Source organism: Melampsora larici-populina (assembly GCF_000204055.1).
Source record: "Melampsora larici-populina 98AG31 unplaced genomic scaffold MELLAscaffold_68, whole genome shotgun sequence".
Taxonomy (NCBI): domain Eukaryota; kingdom Fungi; phylum Basidiomycota; class Pucciniomycetes; order Pucciniales; family Melampsoraceae; genus Melampsora; species Melampsora laricis-populina.
Window position 1 is genome coordinate 55,298 of NW_006768832.1, and position 17,419 is coordinate 72,716.

Consider the following 17,419-nt stretch of genomic DNA (forward strand, 5'->3'; position numbering starts at 1 on the left):
ACGTTTTTAATCCTGAGCCAAACAACCTTCGCACTCATCAGTTTCTTAAAGCAATACAAACAAGTGGTTTCAGAGTTTCGCGTTGATCTAAACAAAAGGGTGATGCTTCTTACAAGTTTCCACAAAGCTTTGCGGACGGCGCTCCATAAGCTTCATCGTTTATGTACAATGTATAGGCCTCTGTTCAGCTTGCTGATCACTTTGCATCCGGCCAGGACGTTTCCTCCAGAATACTCGACACATCTTCGATGTACTTGAGCAATATGGCTTCTCAATCGCTTTCATGGGCTGTTTTCCCTCTTGCGTTCTACTCCACACTCATCTCATGCGTGCTGATCTGCATGGTGCAAGCTGGACCAATGCAAGACGGCTTTCATATGTCAGCCGGTCTCGCCCACGACCTGGGTCACGATACCGGCGCCGAACACTCCGCGGTCTCATATACTGAATATCATCCGAGCGGAAACTATTTTCAAGTGACCAAGACACGGCTACCAACACCAGCAGGTTTCTTACACTACCCTATAACCTTACCGTACTTCTGGGAAGCTAGAGATGCTCAAGTATGGGGGTCAGCATTTCAAAAGAACGCGGAAAGCGGCTTGTCTCCATCAAATTGGATACCTCCTGTCCATCCTCAATACGATTCTACTCCCTATCCAGTCTCCGCAGCACAACCTCAACATGGACCATACCCTGTGGCTCAAAACATGCAGCCGTTTTTTGATCCTGCGTGAGTCGTCTGTAGGCCTGAATTTTCAAACATTGATGAATTTCCTCATGGAACCCTTATCTCTGAATGGCCAAACCCGATCTTCTCGAGTAGAATCCAGCAAGTGGGCCCCATAAAGCAGCAGTTGGGAGCTACTTGGAATCAACGGAAGCTACCAGAAGCAAATTTCAACCCTCAAATGTCAGTAGAGATAAAATTCTCAATGAGAAGGAGGTTGTTTTACTTATGATTGCACTTGCTGTACTACAGAAATCAGGGGTCTACTAAGCACCCTGTCGAAAAAGACTCCAAAGGAAAAGCTGCTTCAAGTGACAGCACTGTGGATGGTGCGTCAAGTTCAATGGGCGCTAACCAGCCAAGCACTGTAGGGCCAGCTAACCGGGTGGAGAAAACGATTAGACCTAAGTGAGGATGAGACGAACACTTGTTTATCAATCACCAACAATTTGCTTCTCTAATGTGATTTCATCTTACGACGCGGGGATGACAGTCTGTCGGAGTTGGAAGCCTGGCCTTTCAGGGGCGGTGACACTCGACAAAGTACTAAACCTTCCAAAGCTTTGAACCCGGATTCCGCGTGGGTGATTTTCGCACACTATGTGTTTATGAGGAGTCAGAGCTGATTAGTGAGGTGAAATCTAGTATTTTTCGACCATCAGATTCACCTCCAACGCCAAAGGATATACAGGTGATTCCATCTTTTCCCTTGCGACCGGCCTCAGAGCACAGCATTGCTCCATTTTCCCTGAAAGAAAGCAGCAATGCACAGCAAATCAAGACCTTCAAAGAGATTTCGGGTGAATCACCAGCACCCGAAAGTCGCGATAAGCTTGTAGTGTATGTTCATTCTCTTTTACCAAAATCCCAGACACTTTGCACTCGAGTCCCAACGCTAAAGGGTTTCTCCTGTGTCCTGATCAGCTCAAGCTCTGATGCATCAGAGAATCGAAACCGGCCATCCGAAGGCGCGTCAACATCGTCTTCATCAGGGAATTCAAATGAAGTTCCGGAAAAAACTAAAGATCAAGAGTGGCAAGTGTATTCGAAGAAAAATAGAAAATTCGGAAAACCCCTACAGCCAACGCGTGGAAATCCTCCTAAAAGCTCTGGACAAGAAAAACTCCTATTAGACAAAGCCCGACTGACAAAAGCCCAAGATTTCAAGTCCACCAGAAAAGGGGAACTCGAGGTATTGAATGATGAGACATTCTCATGATATCCTGATCTCGGAGTCGTAATGAAAATCTAATTGTTTCTGAAACTGAAATTGTTTGCAAACAGAATACTGAGGTGGAAGACGAGGCCCCTGAGGATCAAAATACCCCCATATCTCGATTAGATCTAGATACCGAGGGACAAAATTTCGGAAAGATTGGAGAATCAAATAAAAAGAATCAGAAGAAAAAGAAAAAGAAAGGCGCAAAATCATCCAGTAAGTCCAATCAATCAAGGAAACTTATTACACGCAATCTATCAATGATCAAATTAATTAATCTTGTCTTGATCTCTTCAAAGAGGATGATCAGGTGGATGATGACGTTTTGAAGACCGCAGCATATATAGCCCCTGATGCCAAATCAAAGATTCGGAAGATAATTTGGGACATGGGTAAATCCAACTATCATCCATAGTCTTGTAGACTTCTCAATCCATCATTCGAACGTCTACTCATCCCCTTCGCATACGTTTTCTGACGATTTAGTCCAGGGAGACAATCCAAAACCCCTGTTAGCCGTGCATCTGGATCGTCCACGTTATAACGAGATCTTTACTCTAGACTCGCAATATGATCATTTGAGAGGAAATGTGATAGATCAACTGATGAGTCAATACCTCGAGGAGCTGATATCAAAAGTCTCATATCAAGAAGCGAATCGTCGATTTTTCGCTCTACAAAATCAAGTGATCGAAGACAACAGACTCAAGACCTGGCAGCTCCATAGGCATATACTGGATGAACCTATCAAAGACATTATCAGAATGCTAAAAGTAGATGAGATGTGGCCAGTATTCTATGACGCAAAACCAGATGACTGGAAAGTGGTAGAGGACAAGATATCTAGTCTCAATCTCAGATCAAAGAATTTACTGGAGTTGGCGATGCCACAGGATGCGCGAGCTAAGCGAATCGCAACGATGTATGCTGCCGGAGAGGCCAATAGACACCAAAATCGAATGATGTATAGCGAAGAGGAGTTAAAGGCCTGGGTAAGACAAGGGGTTTCTGCTGCGCTACTGATACGAGTGGGTGATATACTCGACTTGACTTCTCCGAAATTAAACTGGGAGAATCTATCTGAAGCACAGCTGGGTTGGAAGGCTAGAGACTTTTTCAACTGTTTGAAAGGGGGAATTGTTGTCGATGGGCGGGCAATCTATAGAGAACCAGTACATTGGTATACATCTGGTGCTAGAATGTTAATTCTTGAAGACAAGAAATTTCGGGGCACTTTTGAAAATCGTTTGAAACGCTTGGTTGAATTTGGCCAAGATCGAGCGACAATTTATGATAAATCACTCGAGACCGAAGATCAAACATCAATCAATCAAATGAATAAGAAGAAAGGTGCGGAATTAGTGAAGGAAGTAGATAAGGAGAAAGGCAAAGTTCCCCCTTCGGAAAATGATGAGATTGTCACCCTTTCTGAATATATGATTGGCACTCACTTTGGTATTTTAGCAAAACGGTTGATTGAATTCAAAAGGAAGATCAAATTCAAGAATCTTATGCTTGAATCCCAAACCAAAAGGATGGGAAGTAGAATCAGTCATCCAAAAGCTGGAGTTACTTGGCCTAAATCAGTTTCACCAGAATTAGCTCCTCTCAAATCACAATTTCGCGATTTCTACAAATATTTTGGGACTGCTTTCAATGAATGATAAACACCTCTATCTCAATTTTTGTTTTTAAGAGTTTGCCTTGGTTGTTATTTGCCTTATTTTTTTATTGATGATTCTTTAGTGTTCAAATGTTTAGGCGATGCGGATATGTATTGTGAACTTCAAGACAGCATCATTTGAGTACCAGAGGCTTTTGTTAATGGTGGTACAAGTTGGAATTTCTGGTACTATTTCAGATGGGCATACATGTACTTACGGCCGTAAGACACACATTAGTTCATCTCTTTCTTGCATATGTCCCATTTGGCGACATGGCTCATGACGTAGACATAATAACTTGGCCCATTTTGTCGTTATTTTTTCTTTATCACAGTTGAAACCTTTTTTCTTTGTAGTCTCTTTCTCTAGGTTTGCGGTGACTCTCCAATCAGGTTTTGTCTCATGATCCGTGGCAGGCAACCTGATTTCATCTCTCAGATGCCAAGCCCATAGCACAAAAATACAATGCAAAGGCTAATTATATGCTTGATGAGATTTGATCACATTTTTCAATTTCCTTGCAAGAGGATTTCTGGAGATGGGCCAAATTATAGATGCACTTGAATTGAAAGACAATCAATGAGAGGATGGCCTAAGAGTAGATGCTCTACTGACTAGAATGGTCCCCAATCCGTGATGCCAGTGTAGCAAAGCTCAGATTCATTAGCAAAACAAGTACAGTCACTTTCACGTACTCATACCCATCAAAGACCAAGACCAATTTGTGTTATGCGTCTTTTGAACTTGAATTAGACACATTCCCCACTCAGTTGATCGGGAAGTAAGATGTTTGAAAAGATACCTGGAGAATTCACGTGGAGGAGCGCTTCAGGTACTCTACAAACCTTGGCAAAGGGGTGCGTGTTAGGGGCGCACATCAAAATATTGTGGGAATGTGAGTCTCGTATTCCATCTTGCCATGACTTGGCAGAATGGGTCCGTGTCTCTGTTTGCGCTTGATTTTTTCTATGAACTACGCCAGCACGATACAATCTAAGGTGGACTGAGTATATATTTAGGCCTCGCGTGCTCCGCAAATTTTGTATAATGCACAAATTTTAGTCCTTTCATCCTCAAAGCTTTTCCTTGGCCTGATATTTGGTCAAGCTTTGGTTCTCCTGTTATTTTACAATTTAGATAACATGTCTCGAAGACTGGGAAGGAAACGGGTGAATCAAGGCCCATATAAGTCTGGCGTGAGCTACGAAGAAGTATTGTCTACGCAAAGTTGTAATCTCGATGCGGTCTCTTTGGTCCTGGAATCGTCATCAAATCCATGGACTCGAAGTATATCATGATGATTCTCGTCCCTTGAATTTCATAGTTCACGATCCGGCCGGCAGTGGTTCTCTTCCAACCAATCTTGGGAAAGGTAAGTAAATTGACGTTCAAAGACTTGATACAAAAATCATCGTGCGGAAAAGAATCGCCAGCTTATTGATTTGTTCTTTATCCTTTCCGTACGACGATGATGACGCCGATTGATCTAAACCCAAAAAGTTGGTTTATAAGATTAGGTTCTTTATCTCTTGCAGGCCTAGGCATCTTTTCCGGAAAAAGGCTTACAGAGTCATACACTGAGTGGATGAGTTTTCTGTCACTCGAGCGATATGTGGCATCACCATCCTATCTTTTCCCACCAAGAAGATCTTCGCGGAGGAGCGGAATTAATCGTTTGAACAGCATCTTGAACCTCTTTTTCAAGTATAAGTTTTCTGCTTTCCAATTCTTCAAACCTACGCTCATCTCTTAATTTTTGTTTCAGAAGTTTCAATCCGGTATAAGTGGTAAGAGCAAGAACGAGACAATGAAGCATCGGAGGTACGAATTGTCTGTAGAACATTTTATGTCGATTTGGAGTTGAAGGTAAAGATTGATGGGGTCGATCCATGATGGCTATCAGCTGATTCTGACTTAAGAGATGGCCTTTTGATGTGCTGACGATCGATATTATTCCCTGAAGTTGTCTTAATTCGAACCTCAACTTCAGACAGTTGGTTTATATAGACTGGGCTCTCGGTCTCCCAATCGGGTAGCAATCGGTACTCTGCCATGTACCGATCGACATGTCAGTCATCTCATCACAAGATTCATCACAAGAATTCCAAGGTGCGCTTCAATTTCAGGAGGTCATGCCATTGCTGCCCTCCATCAATCTAATGATCCAATCCAAAATCTCATTGTACTCTGGGGAATAAATTGAAGTATGGCAACGCACCACTCGAAATGTCACCCCGCCAAATATGGTAGTTTTGTTTGGTAAGATCACAACTCCGCACAACAAAAGCATTGGATTTGAGTCCGCTTGTGAACATGATGCAAAAATGAATTCCGAATACGGGAATCGAACCCGTCTCTCCCGCGCCCTTGCAATGAAAGGCGGAAATGCTAGCCGATACACCAATTCGGATATATTGATAGGACGGCTTTCACGGTATAAGTACTGCAGTGGCTTAAAGGGTAGGCAGTCACTGCGTGCAGCACCGGTCCATTCCGCAGCAAGACTGATCATCACCCAACTCAAAAAGGCGTTCTTCCTTTATTTGGATTGCTATTGTGAAGGAACGCAGACTTGAAGCTGAATGTCTTCGATTGGAACTCAGACTGATAGTTTGACAAGTTGCAACGGAATGTATCACCCTCAGGTCAGCCGCATTTTGATCGGTCTAAGGCTATCGCGACGTTTCTTTCAAGCAATGGATGACTGAAAGTAAGTCAGGTTTGAACTCGACTGTTTCAGTTTCGTAGGATAGCAACCAGATCGATCTCTCCACTCGATGTACTCACTCATATGCGTAAAAGTCCAGGTGGGCTCGAGTCTATACTGGTGAGTCTCACTGATTTTCCGAGAAAAACGTTCAATGCTTTGCTAACCTTATTCCAATTGCGTTGACAAAAGCGAGTGACTCAGTACAGTCTGCGCTTTTGCTGTTATCTCTATGCAGACGGACGAAGACCTTTATCATCTAAGCGTAGGGCCTGGCTGAGGCGGACTTTATTGATTGTGTCGCTACTGTCGATGTCGCGAAAACTACTACATCTCCTCGACACCATCCGAGCCTTAGTAGGATTAAAGACTCGGATCAACTTCAAACTTCCTAGCGATGATCGTGGGCGACTGAAGGCATTCGCTGAGATCACGTCTAACATAATCGAAGCTATCGTCGGCCTTTTCGACGACCTTTCATTGCTACGACTACTTCCAAGCCGATATAATCGATCTGCCAGCATTCTTCACTTTGTCAATGTCCTTGTTCGAACAGTAGAAGCCGAGTTAAAAAAGACGGAACTATGGATTACTGGCCGTACAACACGACACGCTATGCGTATGCGAGATCAAGCTGATGAGCGGATCAAGACACCTACTTCAACTTTTTCTCAGACAGATTGGGAAAACCTCTCACCCAGTGAAAGAGCGCGCTCGGAGCGTTCGATTGCTCGTGAGCGGCGAGGAATCTTGCGCGAGTGTCGTTTGGGGCTGGATCGCTTATGGTGGACTCAGATTGCTCTGCTATGTGATGGTGTATTCTCCAGTATGTGGACCTTCTTCTAAGTATGATGCGCGGAAATCGATGGCTAAAGCTTTACATCGTAGTTTATGACGTCTTGGAGATGCAGGCTCGGGGACAGGGTGTTAGGGCTGCTGCAGGTTGCGCAAGCGCTTGGATCAGGTATGTTCTGTATAAGCCAGTCAACGTCTCCACTTCCGATTACAAACCAATCAACTTCCATTACATAGTTTCATGGAAGGCTATCAAGATTCGGCCCGAGTACTATACCATGATCAACGCATTACGAGGTTGTGGTAAATGCTGATTCCAGTTAGAAAGGTTTCTTCAGATTTATACTTCAGTCCACAACCCTGCTAACTCCGGAACTTCTGTGAATTTGTGGACGATTGGGAATCCACAATTTGGATCTTCAATTCAAAGTAGAAGCTGTAACATACGGATTTTCACGTTCTTGGATAACACTTTGTATTGATTTTTTCTGCATTTCAAATGGATTCTTTTGGAAGGATGAATTGTTTAGGGGCAGTGTTTTAAGGTGAAGCAAGTTTTTGTAAAATATCGGAAATCTAGTTTCTTTCAAGGTTTAAATTGTTTCCTTTTGTTAATGTTGTTAAAAAAAGTAAGCCACTGTTTTGACGAGTAAGGAGTAAAGGAGAAATGCATATTTAAAATGGATCTCATGAAAGCACGATACTGGAGATTGGAGGCCCAAAATGTGACAATGATCCAAATTACACAAACTTAATTCCATCAAATCTAGTGGGAATACCCTGAGGGTGTACCTGCATTTAATGATGGTTCTCGTATCAGATATTAGGTCTTTTGGCGCCCAGACGCCACATAGCACAGGGTCATGTCAATCTCAGGTAATTGATTTCCGATTTCTATCTCATTGCGTCTACTTTTGTCTTATCGTATCTAAGTCATCATTTCATCTTTTCAGTCATGGTACCCGGGTCGGAGAAGAAAAACACTTCAATCGTTCTTCATATTCCTCACATTGCTGATAGAGATCGTGTCAATTATATCATTTCCATCAAAATAAAAGTTTTTTCGTGGAATTGTTCACTCATAAATCTCGATTATCACTTCATTCGAAGCTGTCGAATTTATTCCGATAAAGATCTCATTCTCCTTCAAGGATAATGAGAGATAGATATCAATCATAATCAAATTAGGTATCATACGTTGTAACAAGATCTAATATTGTAAGAAATACCATTGCAGTAAACAGACATGATAAAATTAAAATGCAACGAATCGAAGCCAATCAATAGCTACTAGTGACTTACAAAGTCATCCAAAACAGCACGTAACATACAAATAAGAACGAACTAACAAATACATAAATGTGATTCAACAAACAAACAAACAAAAATACAAAATCCATCACGAGCAATACAATGTAAGAAGTCTAAATTATCCATCATACTATTTCCTTCAAACCCCATATAGGCTCAAGCCTTTTTTTCCATACCACCTCAACTCCTTTTGAATCCTTCCCAAAAAACCATCTCACCGAGCATCTCCTTGACTCCATTTTCTCCAATTACGTCGGTTGTATTCCTACTATCCAAAGCGTCGACCAACCAAGCCGTCGTCAGTAGGTCCCAAAGTCCCTTTGAATTGTTCCAGACAAAGCATCGCCACGAGTGTCTTCCTTAAGTGAGAGAAGTCACCTTGCTCTTGAGTTACTCCCTCGGCCATTCCAAAGTATCAACCAGTCATCCAATCCTCAGCAAAAAACCATTTGCCTGATAATCTCCATCTCATGTGCTCAGAACCGTAGAGCCACCGTTTGTAGGTGAGAGACATGGTTGAAAGCCGTTGATCAAGGTTTCTTTGGAGCTGGCTTTGAAGCTTTCTTTGGAGCTGGAGCTGGCTTTGGCGCTGGTTTTGGAGCTTTCGTTGGAACTGGCTTCGGCGCTGGTTTTGGCGCTGGTTTTGGCGCTGGTTTCGTAGTCACCTTCGGCGCTAGCTTCGGCGCTGGCTTCGGAGCCGGCTTCGTCACTGGCTTCGGAGCCACCTTTGGAGCCGGCTTCGTGACTGGCTTCGGAGCCACCTTTGGAGCCGGCTTCGTGACTGGTTTTGGAGCCACCTTTGGAGTCGGCTTCGCGGTTGGCTTCGGAACCACCTTTGGAGCTGGCTTTGGCGCCGTTGATAGAGCTGGCTTTTGAACCGGCTTTGGAGCCGACTTCAGAACTGTCATCGGAGCTGGCTTTGAAACCGCCTTTGGAACTGGCTTCGAAGCTGGCTTTTGAACTGGCTTTGAAGCCGCCGATGGAACCGCCTTTGAAGTCGACTTTGGAGGTGTTGCAACAGGCGCATTCAAAGCAGTCGATTGTGAAGCTGGCGCTTTTGAAGCAGGAGCAGTCGAAGCCGGCGCTTTCGAAGCCGTCGATTTCGAAGCCGTCGATTTCGATGCAGGCGAGTCCGGAGCAGGCGCGTTCGAAGCAGTTACTTCCGCAGCCGTTGATGGTCTTGTAGATGGTTTTTGAGTCGGGATGAAAGAAGGTGTTGAAGGTTTCGAAGAGTGTTTTGATGGATAACTATTATGACCAGAAAAAAAGGAAATGTAAATGATCAGATTGTTTTTGAGATTAGAATTGATAAAGAAAATAAAGGAATAAATCAAACTGACTGTGAACCTCTAAGAGTAGTAGTATGAGTGATGATGTTCTCGTAAACAGGGGTTTGTTGTTTCTAAAGTGATCAAAACATTTCAATCTTTATTTATCAGTTCCATAACTCTTGGCATTACTTCGACACTTGCGCATAATCATTCAATTGAATTCCAAGGGCAATCGGTTTCAGTCACAAGAAATGCTTGATACTTACTTTCATAATCAACGGTTTAGCGTTTTGATATCTAACGGTTTTTTTTCAACAATGACAATTGTCAGATTTTCGGTTGATTCGAAAAAAAATGTAAAATTGAATGCGGTAAACTATTTATAATGGGAAAGAAACTGATGAAAGAGATCAAGATAACAACCAGCGTTATTGTCATAGAGTGAGCTTTGAAGAACATTTTTTGAGTTTACAAAAAGTGTAATGCTGAGGAAGATAGATTGTGATGAATCTCTGAGTACGATGTGATTTAACTTTAAAGAAGAAGTAGGGAAGAACAGATTCTGAAGACAAAATATACTTTACATAGACTCCATCTTTCTCCATCCTTAATGCCATTTGAGCCATTTCTTGGTTGATTGATTGAAGGCAAGTTGATCTCAATAGGCTGGGAAGTTGCCTCCTCGAGTCTAAAGCCTCATAATAATTTTCAACCCCTCCGTTAACAAAACCGCGGTCATCTCTACTGCAAACTGACATTCCAATTTTCCTTCTTTTCCTTATCTTGTCGACTAACACTCCCAACTGATCTAGAGCTTTTAAGGCTCCGGTGAGAGAGCTCGAAGCTACCTAAAGAAAATCCACTTTCAAACATCATGGCTGGCTCCGAGTAGGCGCGTCTTCTAGGGAAGATAGGGTGGCAAGTAGGCAAGATTTAGGTGCCTAGGAGGGCTTGAGAGGCTTGCTTATTTTTTTAAACAAAGACCATCTTCCGTTATTATTATACTAGATAAGCTTCATTTGTGTTTACCATGATTCAGCTTTTCCAGGCTTCACCAAAAACAATGACGGGCCAGGTGTTGGCAAATCATATTTGTGCTGTGCTTGCCCCAGCAGCGAAGAGTTGAATTCAAAAACTCTTCCTAAAAATTTTCTTTCAATTAGTCATTTATTTTTTAAGGTAAACAAGGAATGTCAGGAGATGATGGCAACTATGAAGCCGCTGTGAGGATCACTTCAAGATTGGCTGACATCAAAAATTCATATCAACAAGTTGGTGGTTAAATATGTGCATGGTACAAGACCAATTTGCAAAAGTCATACCGTTCCATTAAAAGAACTGGTTATATAGACAGCGGTGTAATTTTGCAATCAAGCTCATTAACTTTGATAGGGATTCAAACTGTCCAATATTCAAAAACTTATTACCCTGTCCAACAAGCAAACCTCAATCAAACAATGAGCATGTCTTTATCTTTAACACGTCTGACTTCCTAGAGTCATCACAAATGAAGAAAGAACTGTTCTTCTTTCTAGACAACATGATGAAAACAAAAGTTGACTCAATTCTCTTCTTTGTTTACATGAATTCAACAAGAAGGGAAAAAGAAAGAGAGCTATAAATAGATGATTATTTGACAAAGTCTGAGTAGAACACCAAGAAGTATGCATTTATATCAAAAAAGCAATAACTGTTAACCTACAGGAAACTTTACTCCAGGTGCTTTATTATTTGCAGTGGATGTTAAGGTTTACAACTCAAGTATATCACAAGCGGTCAAATGTTTCAACAATATGGTCAAACTGCCAGATTTTCCAGATGTGCTTACTAAAGTATTATTGTTGGGATAGTTTATCAATGTTTGGTGTATCAAGGGCAAACTCCTGAACCCAAAGAAAGGTGGCACCTCTTGCACCGTGTCTGGTAAAGAAAAAGGATTGGAGGTTTCAAAGTTACTTACTTTAGAAATTGTTGATTTGACGGAATGGTCGTATTATTTTAGTATCCTCAAGAAAGCTCTTAAAGTTGCATTTCCAGACTGTGATTCTTTTATCTCTCAAAATGTTAGATATACTAAAACTCAATTTTGGTGATCAGTGGGAGTTATGGCCCAGTGGAAAAACATTGCAGGCTATGATGCAACTTTCAGAACTCAGGTGGTGAAATTTTGCTTCTAGTCAGTTAGTTTATCTGAAAAAAGGTTGAGCTGTATCTAACATGTTAAGAAATCTCTTCTAGCTTCCTCTTCTCGTCCATTCAATCAAAATCTTCCAAGGCAGAGAACAAGCTTTATTCCTACTACTTCAGCTGCAAAAGTTTTGAGTCCTGATATGAAATATTCTTCTCTTTGTAACATAATGGGAAATTCAATATTGAGGAAGCAAGGGGTTCTAGAGTTAAAGAACAATTTTACTTTAGTTGGAATAAGACAGGGATATGCAGTATTGGGCCTTCATGCAGGTGTATTGAATTATGTAACATTGGGGATGTCATGCAAAACACTGCAGAAGCAATCATTCCTGAAGAGTATTCATTGTAGTGTTGTCTACAAGGTTATCAGTAGGATGGGACTTTGCCAATGGGCTTTTCAGCAGCAACTGAATCTAGTCAAACTGCAGAGCCTTTCCCTGATGCTCCTTCCAGAAGAAGACAACAACACGGCTTTTATAATAGAACAATACTACGACTTGTTTGAAATTTGACAAGATTGAAGAACTCTTAATATTATGCACCCACCCTAATCAACAATTTGTTTGTTTGTTATGGTAAAATGGTCAAGTCCATAATGTTCAAACATGTTTAAGGTGATTGGTCAGTTGTTGGTGGAGGCAGCTGTGTATCTCATTCTTTGTTTTTCCTTTCTTAGTCTTAATGTGTGTGTTGGCATGTTAGATGTGTTTAACCTTTTATTGCTTTTCTAAGTAAGCTAGAGATCTGATGTGTATTTCATGTGAAGTTGTTGTGTTTGAGGTTATCTTATATACTCTCTCTCTCTTGAGTTCCAGTTCCCTTCCTCACTGTGTGGAACTGGAAGCTAAAGAGTATGTCTTTTCATTTTTTCTCAATCTCTTCATCTCACCTGAAGATTACTCATGTTGTGTTGTGGTAGCTCACTTCTTCTCTACCACTCTTTCCTGCCCTCTTGCAGGTTAGGCATTTATTTCAATATGCCATTGTTTCTCGTTTTTTTGAGTTCTTATAAAATCATCTCTGAACCTGTCTGTCCAGGTTTCATAGGTTTATCTTCAACCCGTGGCATTTCCTTTCATTGTTCCGTCATCAAGGGTCTCAGAGAAGGATTCAGGCCTTCTTCAACAGTTCTGTCTTGAGAAATAATTGAAATCCTTAATCATCAAACATGTTTCAATAAACAAGATTTGCTTGAAGATCAATGTGAAGAAGAGATCAGTAAGGGATGTTATTCCCAAGAGTTTTCAATACTTTTATCTGGAATGCAAGTTGTTCAGTTTCTTATGACTTTGAAAAATGATTCTAAAAAAATGAGAGTATGTTCAAATATGAGTTTTGGGCAGGTGGTTTTGGGAAGCTGTCTCCAAATGATTTAGTTTATGAGGAGAATATTAAAGTACCTTACAATTCATTGAAGTCTTTTGTGCTGGATTTGATGGAAATGGAGAAGTGTGGTAATGTTATAATTTTTAAATAAGATGTTGAAGGTGCATTCAGAACACTATTGACTCATCCTCAATACTAAATTTGCCAGATTTTTAGAATAAATTCAGATTTGATCACAATCTTGCCTTTGGTTCTTCGGCATCAGCACATATTTGGTGTGGTTTCTTTTTGTGAATTCTTTGGATTGCAGAAGAAATTTGTCATATCAAGTATCTTAACAGTATGATGGACAATATTTGATCTAGTAACAGATGCAAAATATTGGATAATATTTAAAGAACACCAAATTCTGACATCTCAAGCAAAATTATTGATGATATTCAATATTTTGGGAGTCCCTTGGATCTGTCAGAAACAAGTGCATGGCTAGGTATTAGAGGTAATTGGTCAGACTCACATAGTGGATTCTGATAAAATGAGTATATACTTAGAACCTGATAAAAAGATACTGATGATTGAAGCCATGAAGAAGTTTTTTTAATCACTCTCTTTGAGCCCAGCATTCAATGAAAGGATGCATTTTTTGGGGGTTTGATTCAATACCTATGGGTAGATTTGCTTTGCAAAGTATTTACAAGAAGACAGGTGGTAAAACTGAGTGGTTTCCTCATGATTACCTTACCAAAGACAATCAAGATGATATTTGTTGGCTGACTAACTACTTCAAGGATAGCAATGATGTCCTGATCCTGAAATCAGCAAAATGGTCTTGGTTCCAAGCTGATTCCTTACTTTTGTGATGCTTGTTAATTTGGATTGGGGTGTGGGAACCTAGGACAGGATTAGCATTTTGTTTGAAACTTACTCCTCAACTTGTAATAGTTTCTGGGCCAAACTCTTAGCAGTTCTTGCAGCCATTGACCTAGGAATCATTGTGTGTTCAAAAAGGATTTATGTGCATACTAATAACAAAATGGTATTCCATTCATTCAATTTTCATTGACCTAATCAATTAGTAGGGCCTTTATTTCAACACATAATTAAATGGTTGGTAGTGTCTCAAGCAGAGGTAAAAGTCACCAAAATCCCTGGTTTGTCTAACTTGTGTGCAGATTTATGATCAAGGGACTGTGTTCCTGAATTCAGAAGAGATTACTATCCTATTTCAATTCAAACACTCAACATTGATCCTTCATCATCTTAAGGAGGAACACATTTCAATAATTCATTGTTGCATTGTACAGCCAGTAATGGCAAAGGCTTTAGAAATCACTACTATTAGTCAAATTAAAGCTTTATCTGAAAAAAATTGACATTCTGCAGTTAATCCTTCTACTATTCAAAAATTTGAAGTGGGGTTCAAGAGTTTGTTTTGTTTTTGTTTACAATTTGGTCATCTTTTTAATCATGATGCTGAAACTTTGTATGATTAAATTTCAAATACTAGTACAAAAATATCTTCTAGATCTGTTTGAGTATACTTAGTTGGTATAGCATTCACTTTCAATTTAAAATTTCCTAACATACACTACACCAAAGGGCGTCTTTTCCGTACAGTTTAGAAAATTGTGACTGACATAGAAAACTGTATCATCTACATATTCTGTTTTTCTACTGTCCAGAAGTAATAAGGATTCATTAGGCATCAAGAGCACCTACCTCATGATCATAACCTTTTTATAATACAGATTGTGTGTAATGCTGTCATTTGTTGATTTGTCTTCTCATGCATTCAAATTGTAGCCTGATTATTTCTTTCTAGAATATTGATCACATGACTTCATGCATCAATTTTGGTTCATTTCCTTTGCTTATGTTCTCCTCTTTTTCAACGCTCACTATCATCTAATATATGATTGACATTGTCTCTAGTGTTCTGTAATCAACGTTGTGGCTACGCTTCCCACAAGAAGCTCTACAAGATAAATAATTTATGTACATGTTTCTTTTCTGTCTCTCTGTGATTGAGAAGTAAAACATGGCTTGTGCAACGTGCCTCACGATATCGAACATCCGATTGGAATATGTATTGCGTGTTAATATATGCTGATTACAAGGAAGTGAATCTCTGATAGATTAGCAACTTGTTGCGTATATTTATACAGTATATTGTTCATCTACTTATGTAGAATTCTAGTCAGCATTGAAACCGCGAGGCCCGCTCATGAAGTGGAACGTCCTTATGCCGCTCGGCTTGATCATTAATCTCACACTTGATCATCCTCCTTATGGTATTGTCTATATAGTCCCATCTTCAAGCCACTCCGTGTCAACGCACTGCTCTTTTAGCGAATATGTCTACGGTTTTGGACCCCAGCGACCCAGGTGTTAGCAAGCACGACATGGCTCAGTGGCTTTACGAACGTGACAAGACAACGACCCTTCACTCCAAAATAACTCGAGCACAGCTTGCCACCAAAGTGCGAAAGGCGCAGCCGCATCGTTTGTTTTTCTGTCTCTCACAAACAGCATCTGATTACGATTAGATCTCAACTTGTATTTTATTTCATTTTGACCAGTCTTCCCAAATCCTGATACCGACGATCCAGCCCTGGACTCGAATGAATTGCCGCACCAACAACAGGAATCAGGTGATCGAAAGGTGTTTGGCAGCATGGAGTCTCATAGTACGTGATCATTTCCCTTTGCATCCATCTCACCCTTGTGATAATAAGATAAAAAGCCCGGAACAAAAAGTTTGATTCATTGTTTCCAGATCCTATGCCTTCACCTTCCACAAGTGGTCGGAACTCACAAGACTTGACATCAATCGCCACAATCGCTCCTCCTCGTAAAGCAAAGCGTGTTTCTTTCGATCCGCCGATCTCCACATGTTACCTCCTACATGACGTCAAACCAAATCTTGCGGATATGGGGCCTGCTCGAAAAGCAAAGCGAGTGTCTTCTGATGATCACAGTGGTTCTACCATGATGAAGAAAAAGAAAAAAAAGGTGAGTTCCCATGAGCTTGGACATGGGTACAATCATCATCTTTAATCACTTCGACAAGTGTAATCATACTGCAATGTGAGTACTGAAGCCTTGTTCTAATTACAGTCAATGGAACAGCAAATTCCAGACCACCCGACCAGTAACAGTATACCAAAGTCTACAGGTAAAGGCATTTCGAAATCAACTCCTGGAGTGAAAGCTACCTCTCTACTGGAGGTACAGGATCAGTGCGAACATACCAGAGAGTTAAGTGTGCTTCAGGAGCCTCTGGTTCTTCCTGCTTTGAACCCGTCAAGTAATCGTGTGGAAGATAATAACGAGGGTTTGGAAGAACAACTGATTTCTCTTGGGTCAGAAGAGGGCAAGCCAGACACTTCAAGTACTCATCGCTATGAAATGGACTTGATGGAATTTCCCGAGTTAGATATATTTGAAAGTGAAAATACCAGTACGTCTACCAATCTCTCTTCTTGTTTGCTCCCATAAGTAATGTCTACTCACGCTGGATCTTTTGCACTTTCAGTATTGGGAAGGAACATTGATCCCATTCCTTTCAAACCCTCTATCGAGCCAAATTCAGAGCTACCAGTACTCTCGGGAACAGACTACTTTCAAATCCAAAGAAGTAAAGAAGAGCAACGTAATTCTCGTACCCATTCCAATGTATCCCAAGCATAATCAATACGAGTGAAAACTAACCAAACTTTATGATATTTTTGATATACGACAGTTGCTACCCTCGAAGAGCGTGTGGCATCTTTCGAAGACATGAAACAAATCATCGTCACTACTCAGACACGTTTAGACTTTCTAGAGATGCAGGTTGAAAGACTAGAGAATGAATTGCAGTCAGCTCGTAATGACATCAATGAGCACAACAAAGTCCTTACTGGCCTGCTTTCAGTTGAAGAAGGGGAAGATTCTGGTACTGGCAGTTCCGTCTCAGATTAGAAAATGATAAGTGTGTAGCTGTAGTTTCAAAGTGTATTAGCATAAGATACGGGAACAACATGCACTACAACTATATGTTTTGTTTGAAGCCAATCTCTATGTATAATTAATCTTTGAGCTCTCTCAGAAGTAATGGCGCGCCCAATATTGTTCTCTCCTAATTTTTTCCTTTTGTTTTGTCCATTTGAGCAACTGTTGCTTGATTATATACTTGGCCCAGAGAAAATGCCTTATAAAGAATCG

The 17,419-nt window shown here is 40.8% G+C and overlaps 3 protein-coding genes across 3 annotated transcripts; all 3 read left to right on the forward strand.

The window, feature by feature from the left end:
* Positions 1–263: 263 nt before the first annotated feature.
* On the forward strand, positions 264–3,613 carry MELLADRAFT_68477 (uncharacterized protein; the record flags this gene model as incomplete). Its single annotated transcript, XM_007417078.1, has 7 exons — positions 264–718; positions 749–913; positions 983–1,138; positions 1,292–1,922; positions 2,015–2,165; positions 2,249–2,341; positions 2,373–3,613. 7 exons carry the CDS (start codon positions 264–266, stop codon positions 3,611–3,613), a joined length of 2,892 nt encoding a protein of 963 aa, XP_007417140.1.
* A 2,600-nt stretch (positions 3,614–6,213) lies between these two features.
* Positions 6,214–7,743, forward strand: MELLADRAFT_73360 (uncharacterized protein; the record flags this gene model as incomplete). Its single annotated transcript, XM_007417089.1, has 5 exons — positions 6,214–6,258; positions 6,354–6,440; positions 6,513–7,146; positions 7,209–7,284; positions 7,353–7,743. The coding sequence occupies 5 exons, from the start codon at positions 6,244–6,246 to the stop codon at positions 7,420–7,422; spliced, it is 882 nt and encodes a 293-aa protein (XP_007417151.1).
* Positions 7,744–15,567: 7,824 nt separating this feature from the next.
* On the forward strand, positions 15,568–17,176 carry MELLADRAFT_68479 (uncharacterized protein; the record flags this gene model as incomplete). The annotated part of the gene is made up of 6 exons (XM_007417079.1): positions 15,568–15,715; positions 15,793–15,900; positions 15,990–16,225; positions 16,331–16,673; positions 16,749–16,865; positions 16,956–17,176. 6 exons carry the CDS (start codon positions 15,568–15,570, stop codon positions 17,174–17,176), a joined length of 1,173 nt encoding a protein of 390 aa, XP_007417141.1.
* Positions 17,177–17,419: the final 243 nt, after the last annotated feature.